Source organism: Papio anubis, chromosome 4, assembly GCF_008728515.1.
Source record: "Papio anubis isolate 15944 chromosome 4, Panubis1.0, whole genome shotgun sequence".
NCBI lineage: Eukaryota > Metazoa > Chordata > Mammalia > Primates > Cercopithecidae > Papio > Papio anubis.
This window is the reverse complement of record NC_044979.1, coordinates 147,064,326-147,076,706: the sequence shown is the minus strand read 5'-3', so window position 1 is coordinate 147,076,706 and position 12,381 is coordinate 147,064,326. Positions and strand designations below refer to the sequence as shown.

The 12,381-nt window shown below is 59.2% G+C and overlaps 1 protein-coding gene across 14 annotated transcripts in view; it reads right to left on the bottom strand.

Annotated features, from left to right (window-relative positions):
* The window catches only part of MAD1L1 (mitotic arrest deficient 1 like 1), a 414,177-nt gene that overhangs the window by 180,306 nt on the left and 221,490 nt on the right, over nucleotides 1-12,381 (bottom strand). For 13 of the 14 annotated variants that reach the window (XM_003895654.5, XM_017956539.3, XM_017956540.3 and 10 more), the window contains one exon: nucleotides 5,650-5,706. In XM_003895654.5, coding sequence (XP_003895703.1) covers nucleotides 5,650-5,706 — 57 coding nt within the window. Of the gene's footprint in view, nucleotides 1-5,156; nucleotides 5,614-5,649; nucleotides 5,707-12,381 lie in introns of those variants that run through there. The other variant, XM_017956554.3, reaches the window with a different exon arrangement.

The window sequence follows — 12,381 nt, the reverse complement described above, 5'->3', positions numbered from 1 at the left end:
ACCCCAGAGAGCCTAGGGCTTCTCCATGGGGCCCACGGGACCTGCCCTGCTCATAGTCGCCAGATTTCAGAATCCGTCTGTAAAGCACTTGCTGCTAGGCCCAACTCAGAGGGGGCCTCAACACCCTGCCCATTTCAGAGATGGACAAAGAAGGGTGGGGGATGGGAAGCGGCCTGGCTGGGCCTCAGTGCTGTGGTAGCCACGGCCCTTGGTGGGGCAGACTCGGCACAGGGTGCCCCTGGGAGCAAGGAGCAGGATGAGAGGGGCCACAAAGGGAAATCAGGAATCAAGGAAGATGCTGCTTAATCAGAGTTGAGAGCAGCATAATTCCCTCTAAATCAGAAAATAAATCTTCACTCCCCACTCCCCAAAGTATATAAAATATTAGAGGACTTTTTATAGCTGTAATCAAAAGCCTCCTATCTCCAGCCACTGCGGGCCTAGCTAATGAGAGGGGTTTGCTAATGATACAAGGATGGCCCAAGAAATCTCTCCCTGCGATATTAATTGCATTTAAAGAAGAAACCATGAATTGTACTTATGCTTACTAATTAGTACGGGTTTGCTAATTAATAAGAAAGTCAGAGTGCCTTTGTCTTGTCATTGGCAATTAACTAAAGATTTAACTTTTTCTTTTTTCTCTCTTTTCTCCTTTCCTAAATAACAAAATGACTTTGGGTTGGAAAATAGCGGGTAAAGGAGCTGCAGGCTGGGAGACAGGACGGGTACCAGGGCCACGTCCCAGACCATTGTGGATAGAAGGCGTGAGCGACGCAGTCAGCCCTGCCTGGAATATGGCTTCTCCACACAAGCCCTGAGGGTGCAGACCACCTAGGCCCCAGCCTTTCCAGGAACAGGGGAGCCCCTTCCCCAGACAGCAACCACTGCCAAGCCAGTCACAGGGAACTGGGTGGGAGAGGCCTCAGAGCTAGAACCAGGGGTGACTCCAGCCATCCCAGCTCAGGGCGAGCTCCCGCTCTGGTTCCTCCACCACAAAATGAAAAGGGAGTCAGGCTGTCCCACAGCCCAGAGACCCCTTCAGACAGGACCATGCGCCTGCACCTATAATCCCCGGGGAAGAAGCCAGGACAGTGAGGGCTCCGGGTCACACGGAGAAGGGGCGACCTGGAGCCCAGGGCTGCAGAGCCCAGTGAGGTGGTGGGGGGCAGGGGAGGGAGGCCACTGGCATTCAGGCATGCCTGGCAGGGGCCAGCACCAACCACGGTGCCTGTGGCCCCCTTGCCTGGCACTGCTCTCCCCAGTACCTCCTCTGAAGGGCTCTGCATGGCAAGAGGGGCACAGAGCCAACGAGACCCCTCCTCTCATCCCTCGGGAGCCCATCTGGAGGGCCTATGGCTCCAAACAAAGGATGGGGGCCAGGAACAGGAGCTCAACCCGGGGAGGGGTAAAATCACGATCCTGCTTGGGGGCAATCCTCCCACCACCAAATTCGAAGTCCAATGCTGCAGCTTGGGGCCCAGGCATTAGAGCTTAAACACTGCTGGGTACAATGAATAAGGAACAGAAACTCTATGGGCTAAAAAAGAAAAAACACAGGTTGAAAAGCAGCCAAACCTCCAGCCCAGCGCTGTACCAAGTGCTCCTCACAGTCCCCTGACCAGACCCAGAGATCCAGGGAAGCCAGCACTCCAGAGGCGGCCACACCTACCCCGCCCGAAGGCCCAAGACCAGTTTCCAGCTCCCTCCCCACGAAAGAGGCCTGGAGTGAGCGGTTCCTCCAAAACCACCTGCAGCCGGAGAAGGGCCGGTGCCCGGGCCAAGGTGCAGCCGGAGAAGGGCCGGTGCCTGGGCCAAGGTGCCAGCTCCGAGGCATCCATGCCTCTGTTGGATGTGGGGAGTCCATGCTCCAGAGCAGCTGTGGGCGCCAGGCAGGTGGCTCAGCCATAATGCTGAGGGCTTGGCCTGCGCTCAGACAACTCCATTTCTAACCCTCCTGGCCTCCTGCACACGCGGAAGCGTGGCTTCCGGGCGCGTTTCAATTCAGGCCAACAGTGAGGCAGCCGGCGTGATGACACACAGAACACCAGGGTCTCCACAGGGCATCTTCAGATGGGAGCATCCCTCCTCAAACAGCACCCACCCCACCCCAGGCTGCTCCAGAGGCAACAGGAAAAGGGACCCCACCGAAGTGGCGTCCAGGAAAGCCTGGTCACCAGGAGAAGCTTAGCACCGGACAGAGAGTGCCTGGGCACGCCCCCCACCAACCCCCTGCCAACCCCCCACACAGGCGGAAGAGGGTCCTGTCATCTCCTGAACACCTGCACTCAGGGGAACTAGACCCCAAGTCCACAGAGCCCCCTAACCCGCTCACTGCCAGACACCAGACCCCACAGTCCACAGAGCCCCCCAACCCACTCACTGATGGACACCACCCACAGTCCACAGAGCCCCCCAACCCACTCACTGATGGACACCAGACCCCACAGTCCACACAGTCCCCTAACCCGCTCACTGATGGACACCAGACCCCACAGTCCACAGAGCCCCTTGTAACCCCGCCTGGCCACTGATGGACACTCAGACCCCACAGTCCACACAGTCCCCTAACCCGCTCACTGATGGACACCAGACCCCACAGTCCACAGAGCCCCCTAACCCGCTCACTGATGGACACCAGACCCCACAGTCCACAGAGCCCCCTAACCCACTCACTGAAGCAGGAGCATCTTTCAGGCCTGCCCTGAGCCGTCTCAGATGAAGGCGGAGGAATGGAAACTGAGTCTCAGACCTGCCATTAAACAATACAGTTATGATGCGTTCCCCTGCAAATTCCATCAGCGGTGAAAGCTCACAGCAGAACACAGGGAGGAAAATAAACAAAACAATAGCCCCCCAGTATTTCTACAGCCTGAAGAGAAACATGGTTCATACTCCAATTTTAAAACCCAGACCCAAGAAAGGCCTGTCCTGGAGCCCCCAACAGCCTGCTTTTCCTTCCGCTGAGCCAAGTGTCACATCCCCGCCTCCCTCCCTCCACCGTGCTCCCCTGGCAAACCTGCCCAGGCGAACCCCCATTCCCCAGCGACTGTGTCTGCCGGGAAGCACCTGAGCGTGGCAGACAGAAGCCTGCCGCCCAACCTGGCTCCAAGTTTACACCACAAACCTCAGCGGGACTGCTGGGACTCTCACAGGCCAGTCCACCTCATGCCCACTTCAGGAAGAGACAGGAAGCTCCAGCAACCTGCTGGTCCCCGTCCACTTCAATGCCCCTCTACTGCCCCAGCCCTACCTCACGCCCGTCACTACAGCGAGGCTCCCATCAGCATAAACCGCTCTCCCACTGCCCGTCAGGTGAAACAAATCTCCCTCCGGCTCCAGGCCCAGCCCCTGAGCAGGCCCTTCTGTGCCCTCCCTCTCTTTAACGAACCGCCGGCTGCAGGGCCCAGGGTAATCCTCTGTTCTCCTTCTGGGTCCTCTCTGCAGTCTGACTGTCCCCTGAAAACACTTCCTTCTCCAGGGCTCTGTGAATGGACCTGCCCTCCACGGAGTCCAAAAACTCATGGCGCTCCCCAAGACTAGATGCCAGGACGCTGGAACACCCCGAAGAGGCTTGAGCCTCCGGTTCTGACTTCTCTGCTACCTACTCATTCCCGACAATTGAAATACCATGCAGAGCGGATGGGCACCTCTGACCCCAGGGCACTGACTCAAAGCCTCCAGCCCTGTGCACCCAACGTGTGGCAGGCATGAGACTCCCACACTTCACCCCCAACTCCCCGCCCCATACCATGAGCCTACCCAGGGCAGAATGCTGAAGCCATCCTCAATTCCTGGCCCTCACGCTCTCTACCTCACCCGCATCTCCCTTCAACACAGCCGACTCGGACCACACCTCCGCACCCCACTGCAGTCCTAGGCCAGGGCACCTGTGTCTCCCAGCCCGGCCAGCCCCAGCCCTGCCAGTTCCCACCCCCTGCGGCCCTACACAGAGCAGCCAGGCATCCTTTATGAATGGACACCAGGTTGCGTCATCACCTACTCCACCCACGAAACCACAGCCCTGCCGTGACCACACGGGGCCCACAAGGTCAGACTACCAACCACCATGGGCCCCGCTTCTGTCAACCCGAACCTCGCTGTTGGGTCCTGGGCCCTGCCTGCCCCGCTACTCCCACCACCAACAGTCGGGTCCCCCAGGCTTGGCTCAGGACGCTCTGCAGAACGGCCCCGGGAAACTGTGGCACCTGCGTTTGCCACCACCGGAAGTTCTGTCCTTCACTCTCCTATGGGCCACTGACTGCTCACTCGGCAACAGTGTGCCTCCAGAGGGCAGGAGCCTGTGTTGCTGGCTGCTGCGTCCCCAGCACCGAGAGGAATGTCCTTAAGCAGCTGCTGAGTGAACAGCGACTGTTCTGGAGCCTCAAGGCAGCTGTCACCAGCCCGCCTGGCCTTGGTCCTGCGGATGCCGGCTCTGCCCAGACCCAGACCCGTGCGGTGCCCTGCTGCTGCCTCTCTGTGCCACTGGTAGCTTCTTCCAGGGTCTTGGCAGACAACCCTCGCCCATTCCCAGCCTAGGCCCTGGTGCCTGTACCTCTCAAGAGGGTGATTTCCAACCCCATTCAACCCTGCCCTATGGGAAGGGCCTGTAACCATGGCCACAGCCACAATCACCACAGGCTGTGCAGCCGGCCCCAGAATCTGTCAAGCGATGAACCCTCGGCACACCCCTGCCAGGTGGAGGCCCTGAGAGCCAGGACACCAGCTCCCAGTCACGAGCCGGCAAGCAAGGACACCCAGATGGGAGCCTCGACCTGGGCTGCAGGCCCTGGGGTCCGTACAATGCTGACAGCCGCTCCGCCTGCGACCCAGGCCAGCCTGACGCGTGGCCTGGGACAGAATATGCAGCCACACGCACGCACGCATGCCCCAGGGCTGTCCGTGTCCTTCACAGACATGGCCAAGGCCAGGGCAGCATGGACGGAACCTATACTTTGTTTAGGCCAAAACGCTTCAGAAGCAAAGCCCATTTGTTCCCTACGACAGCGGGCGGCTTTTTAACACTGGAGGTCCGGAAACCAGGAGAGCCTGCCTGGCGCCCCACGGCCCACACTGTGGCCCCACCCAGGCTCGGAGGCAGCCAAACCAGCGAGAGTGGGGCCGATGTGGGCTGAGGAGAAAACAGCTTAAAAGCACACCTGCCGCATTCACAGACGGCAGAGAAGCACTCACTGGAGACGTCCCTCTCTCGGTCAGGACCCATGCTGAGTGACGCCCGAGCCCCAGCTGAGGCACTGTCCCACTAGGGACTCGGGTCCTGTGCGGTCAGGACAGGGGTCCACGAAGCCACAGCACCGATGCCTAGCTCGCTACAGACCCCTCGCGGGCTCGCACACCTGCTTTGCCTCTGACACCGTGGCCTCGTGCGGCAAACATGTCACTGCCCCCTTGCCACAAACACGGTGGTGGGGCCCGAGGGGCTGTGCTCTGCCCAGGCGTGCGCCACCTGTCACTGGTAGAGATGGGAGTCAGGCTTCTCACACACCCTTCCCCCCTCAACACAGCTTCCAACGACAGAGGAGGCAGCCATGCACTGGTGCCTGCCGCCTAAGGGCTTACGGGGACAGGCGTCCCTGCCCAGACCCAGGGTCCAGGTGTCCTGAATCCCAGCCACTCCTGTGTCTGACTCACCATGTCTGCTCTTTGTTTCTGGCCTCCCAGCTCCTCCAGGGCCTGCGACAGCTGAGCCTGCAAGACAAGATAGGATTCGGCCTGAGACTGGGTGGGCCAGGACCCATTTCTAGGACTGCGGGGAACACAAACCCCACTACCCTGCAGCCTCCACTCCCTATGGAGCAACGGGACCCAGGAGCTGGGCAGTGGGCAGCCAGAGGGTGGGCGGGGCCAGCAGAGCCACTCCGTGAGGCCCAGAGCCAACTGATGGAGACAGAGATAGAGCGGGCAGAGGGTGGCCAGAGGAGTGTCAGGGGCCAGTGTGGCCGCCTCACGAGGCCCAGAGCCCACTGATGGAGATGGAGACCGAGTGGGCTGCGGGAGGCTTGACAGAACCGAGGTCCATTCTAAAAACCTCTCTCAGGAAACTGACTGTGAATAGGGGGGCCAGGGGTGGGCCCAAGAGGGACTGTGGAATTGGGGAAAGACGGAGGGAAAGGTTCAGCATGGGACTTTCGATCAGAGGGACTCAATTCACTCTCCCTGGCAGGCTCAAGCTTAAAGAACAGAATCAGGTGACTTTCCTGGCAGAGGCCCCACCTCAGAGCAGCTCCGCCGCCATAGCCACCCCCAAGCAGGACCCCGACCCAGGCGGGAAGGGTCTCCTGCCCCCACACACTCCCCAAAGGGCACAAGGCTTGACCCCACAGTAAGGGTAGAAAAGCCAGCAATGAAAAGCCAGCCACCTCCTCCTCACAGGCCTCATGGAACAGCAAGGCTGGGCCTTGTTGTGGTGCTGGGACATCAGCAGTCCGGCTTCCTGCTGGGGACAGTGACCCTGCACCCACGACCTGCACGGTGCACGGGGCTCAGGACCTCGGAGACCCCTGCCCTGGGCCCCTGCCCCTGCGGTTCCTGCCTTCCCCCACATCCTCTGCCTCTGCCCCTTCCTGACTCTTCCCACGACCCCGCTTGGCTCCCTACAGCCCCCACCACCTAAACACACTGTGGCTCTGTCCTAGAACCCAGGAAGAAGGGCCAGGCAGGGGGCCTTGTGAGACCCCCCCAGGCCACAGCACAGAGGAACCCAGGAAGAAGGGCCAGGCAGGGGGCCTTGTGAGACCCCCCAGGCCACAGTACACACGAAAGGCCAGGAAAGAGATGGAGGACCAGCCTAGGAGTGAGGCAGGAGGCTGTGGTGGGATGTGGGATCTGCAGGGTAGAGGCCCAGCAGGCCTGAGGATGAGGGGGAATCGAGAGGCAGGCAGAGGCCTGGCCCAGCGGCAACTAGAAACCACTGGGCAAGTCACCAGGAGAGACCAAGGCGGGGAGGCGTCTGTGTGTGCGTGTATGCAAGTGTGGGTATGTATACGCACACCTGTGTGTGGCATGTGCACATGTGGCAGGGATGGGGGAAGTATGTTTGGAGAAACAGAAAACGAGGCACTGCAGCCCCTGGGGACACAGCCTGGGGAACGTGGCTGAGGCAACAGCCGATAATCCTCAGCCTGTCCACTCTGCAGACCATGGGCCCCCAAGCTCCCCTACAGGCCCAGCCAGAGCCAGGTTCTGGACTTCCCATGGGCCATCCTGGTGCCCACTGGTTCTGGACACCACAACAGAGTCAAACCCAGGCTCCAGATGCTCCCATGGAGGCTGCAGGTGTGAGCACCTGAGCCCCCCAAGCCTCTGGTGTGGTGCCCCACTCAGTGGGGCACCCGAGCGACTCCCATTGCCCACCACCCCTGTGCAATGCCTGTGGGTGAAGGGAAGGCCTTGAGCTCTGCCCACCACTAGCCCCACCTGGCACCCTCACATTGCCCGGCCTTGAGCTCTGCCCACCACCAGCCCTGCCTGGCACCCTCACATTGCCCCAAGGAGGCCCTGGAGCCCGCCCAGCCGCTGTCATCAGGAGGCACGTGGCCGTGGTCACGCTGGGCTGTGTGGACCGCACACTGGAAAGCTTGGTGCCTCAGGGCCTGGGAGCAGCACACTGCCCTCCTCACAGCCAGCTGAACCCTAGATAATCCGGCCACTGCTGGGGTCACCAGCAGTTGGGACTGGGAATGGCAGATGGAAGAGGGACATCCACCAATCTGGGCCTAGATACGACGCACTTCACCGACCTGCAGCCCCAGGCATTTCTAGGGACACAGGGAGCCGCGTCAGGGCATCCGGGGCACCCCATATCCCTGGGCAGAGCCTCAGCACGTGGGAGACAGTCGCCGTCCACATTCATGCTCTCCTCACGCAGCCCTATACCCCGCCCAGGTCTACCCGCATCCACAAGCTACCAGGCCAGAGACCATCCCAAACACGGGGGAAGACAACACGTGCTGAGCTGACCTGGGCAGCGAGAAGCACCCATGAGAGCTGCCCGCACCCCTGGCAAGGCTCTGAGCTGGCCTGGGCAGCGAGAAGCACCCGTTAGAGCCGCCCACACCCCCTGCAGCCTGGCCATGTCTGCCACGCCTGGCACACTGTCCTGGGCACACAGGCGGCTGGCACCGTGGACACCAGCCTCAGGTGAGGCACATTGTCATCCCCATTTACATCAGTCCACGCGGCAACCTCGCAAGGTCAAAGGCACTTCACAGGTGCAGCTTGGAAGAGGCGGGGACGTCCGGAAGCAGCAGGGCTGGGAGCCGTGTGTGAGTCCCGGGCCCACCCCACTCTCCCATGCCTCCCGACACAGCATCACTGCAGGGTGGAGCGATGACCACGGTGGCCAGCCCAGGGACCTGCTGAGGCCAGGCAGGCCACGGCAACCTCAGCCTTCACAGCCTCCGGTGCCAGGTGGGTAGGCCTCAGGTATCTCCAGAAGGTTTCACGAGGTTTCTGTGAGGACAGCACTAGTAACGTGTGCCTGAAGACAAGTTCATTCACATTCATTCACAGGTGGCTCACAGCCTGAGGCCAAGGCGTCCACCTCTGTACCAGCCCCATCAGCCCAGCACTTCCGTCAATGGCTGGAAAAAAAAAACGCATGCATCTGAAATCCTCACATGACCCAGGGCCTGGAAACAGAGACCAGTGAGATTTCTGAGATACCTCAAAGCCAGAGTCACTCGCGAAAGGTGACTCTGAGCCGCGGAGCCCTGCACTCAGACTCGTACACTGGTCTCAGGTACCTGGGCAGGGCCTGCTTGGAGCAGCTCCCAAGAGAGTGCAGCCCCAGGACGGGGCCGGGAGGCCAACTGCACGGCCACAGGAGCGGCTGTGGCTCGGCTCACACGCCTGCCTGGCGCTGAGCAGGGCCCTGGGTTCAGGAAGGCAGATGTCAACAAGCTGAGTGCTCCCCAGGAGGCAACCAAGACAGCAACGGGCATCACAGGAGCCATCCAGCCATGAAGAGAGACGGCTTCCAGACAGTGAGAGCCACCTTTCACCGAAGACTGAACACACAAGTGTCGCTCAGGCTGCAGTGAGACATCCACAGGGTCCTGTGTGACCCGTGAGGTTCTGTGTCTTCGCCTGCACTGGGTGGTTACACACGCACTCACTCTGTCGTCTGACAGACTGAAAACTTACCATGTGTGCATTTTGGTGTATTGTGTTATATTTCCATTAAAACATATACTCTAGCACCCTGGCGGACGAATTAGGGAGGAAAAGGAGGACGGTTCTGCTACCATAAAGAGAAATGGTTTCAGCCAGGCATGGGGCTCATGCCTGCGAGACCATCACTTAGGGAGGCCAAGGCAGGAGAACTGCTTGTGGTTAGGAGTTCGAGACCAGCCTGGACAACATACAGAGATCCTGTTTCTACAAAAAATTTAAAAATCAGCTGGGCGTGGTAGCACACGACTGTGGTCCCAGCTACTCAGGGAGCTGAGGCAGGAGGATCTCTTGAGACCAAGAGGTTGAGGCTGCAGTGAGCCGTGACTGTGCCACTGCACTTTAGCCTGGGCAACAGAGTGACACACTGTGTCAAAAAAACAAACACAAAGATGTAAAACAAAATGAAACAAGGTTGTTTGTAACCTGCTGAATCTTCCCAAACGGACAGCCAAATGGGACATCGCACAAGCCTGAGTCAGAGGTGACTCCTGGCGGAGGGTTCTCAGCAGAGCAGCCACCGGACAGAAGCTCAGCAGGCAGAGGGGCCAGAGCGTGAAATGGAGCGCACGCTCCACAGGCATGGAGATGGGGAGTGGCAGGGAGGCAGGAGGGAGCTCAGGTCTGGCTTACAGACATTCCGCAGCACAAGGTTTGTGGGTGCAGGACACCTCAGCCACCTCTCACTCATAACCTGAAAAGACACAGGTGGGTGCTCCTAAGAACAGGAACGTGGAGAGAACACAGAGAAGGCCCTGTTGTCACTCAAGGAAACGCACTGCTGTTTGTAGCTCAAACAGGGTAAGTGGTCAGACATGAAGTTTCCGAGTAACAAAAAATGTTTTACATGAGAGAGGGTGTGGACAGGGCAGGAGTGGAGTGGAGCAGGTAGCTGTGGCCTGGGGCCAGAGCCACACACAAATTTGTCTGGGCCTCCCCACAGTGCGACTTGGGTTCTGCATCGAGGGAGGAGACAGCACCCGAGGAGCATTGGTCAGCATCACTCTCCCTCGCCCAATAAATTCCAAAGCTGACTTTGGAAAAAAAGCAAAGAAGCCACAGAGCTACAGGCACAGGAACCTGGGGACCTCACCTGAAGCTGCAGCACACAGGAGTTGGGACATCACTAAACCCTGCAGCACAGGAGACACTTGGGACATCCACTAAACCCACATTGCTTGGGGTTGCAGGACATCACTAAACCCACACGGCCCAGCACAGGACACACGGGACATCACTAAACCCACACGGCCCAGCACAGGACACACGGGACATCACTAAACCCACAGGGCCCAGCACAGGACACACGGGACATCACTAAACCCACAAAGCCCAGCACAGGAGACACGGGACATCACTAAACCCACACGGCCAAGCAGAGGAGACACGGGACATCACTAAACCCACATGGCCCAGCACAGGAGACACGGGACATCACTAAACCCACACGGCCCAGCACAGGAGAGGCGAGGCAGGACATTAGGGTCCCAAGAGACCCAAGACAACGCGCTCTGTGTGCGCAGAGGAGGCCCCCAGATGGGGCACCAGGAAGCTTTGGGGGACAGGCTCTCATGGGCCCCAAATGCTCTAGAACTTCTCCTTCTGGACAAGCTAGAGGAACTAGCACAGACGTACCCTCCTGCCTCAGTCACCAGAAACCAGACACACATTAGGAACCGTGGGATTCCGGTGAGGGAGAGCAGGCAGCTCAGAGCTCAGAGTTGCAGGAAGGGACGGGGTGAGTCCCCCAGGACCCAGGCCGGGGCAGCGCCATAGACAGAGCCCAGCAGTCCTGCTGGGTGAGGAGAGAGGAATGGGAGCTCCAGGAGGCAGAGGTGGGCAGCTGGGCCTGGCAGGCCAGCACCAGACAGAAGGAAGGGACCTAAACAGCGGCCACCAGATAAGAGGCGCCGAGGTGGAGAACATGGGAAATGCTGGGCACGTCGGTCACTGGAGACACAAAGATTTAAGTGAAACGTGCTGCCCCGCTGGATCCAGATACCAAAGCAGACAGTGCCATAGCAGAGAGCTCTCCCAGCTCTGGTGCCATCGGCCTGGGCGAGAACATGTCACTGGACCCCACATGTTGCCATGGTACGGCCACTTGGGAAGAGTTTGGCAATGTTTTAAAAAGTTAGGGCCCGGCCCGGGGGCTCACGCTTGGAATCCCAGCACTTTGGGAGGCCAAGGCGGGAGGACCACCTGAGGTCAGGAGTTTGAGACCAGCCTGGCCAATATGGTGGGCCTGGGGGCTCCACCCAGTCACCCAGGGAGTAAGAGGTGTGTGTGTCCCCCGAAGGTGGCTGGGCAGCCCCACAGTCTCTCCTAAAAATACAAAAATTAGCCGGGTGTGGTGGTGCACACCCATAGTCCCAGCTACTCAGGATGCTGAGGCAGGAGAATCAGTTGAACCCGGGAAGTAGAGGCTGCAGTGAGCCGAGATCACGTCACTACACTCCAGCGCAGGTGACAGAGCGAGACTCTGCCCCCACCCTGTCTCCCCCCCAAAAAAAGTTAAAGCCCACACTCCTACTCCTAGATGCAGAGCCCAAAGGAATGGAAACCCACATTCACAGGAAGTCTGGCACGCAGATACTCACAGCAGCTCTGTCCCTAACTGGCAAGAACAGGAAACCACCCTCGTATGGACCAGCAGGTGAACAGACAGACCATTTTGGTAGAATCTCAAGACAGAGAATTACTTTGTAATAAAAGTAAATGAGCTGCTGATACAACGTTGATGTGTCTCCAAAGCACTGTGCAGTCAGCAATGACAGATGCAGCAACTGTGGGACTCCATTTACATGAAGTTCCAAGAAAGCCCGAAACAACAGGCCCCAGACCGGTGGCCTCCACGAGCTGGGGGTGGAAAGAAACTGACTGTCAACATGGATCAAATCACACAGATAAACTTGGGGGATTTTACTGAGTATAAATTATATTTCAATAAAGCTGCCTTTAAAACGTGGAATCCCCAGAGCTCGGGGAGGACCACACTCACAAGGGCGAGGAGCTGGCACGGCCCGAGTGTGCGCTGGAGAGGAGCTCCCGCAGGGCCTCAGACAGCGCAACTTCAGGCTGGTCTTGGGAGGGTTCCTCCAGGAACCCGCGTCTGTGACGGAGGCAGTGGGTGGGCAGCAGAGCGCCCCCTGTGGAAACACCTTGGGCCTTGCACTGTGGCACTGACTGTGG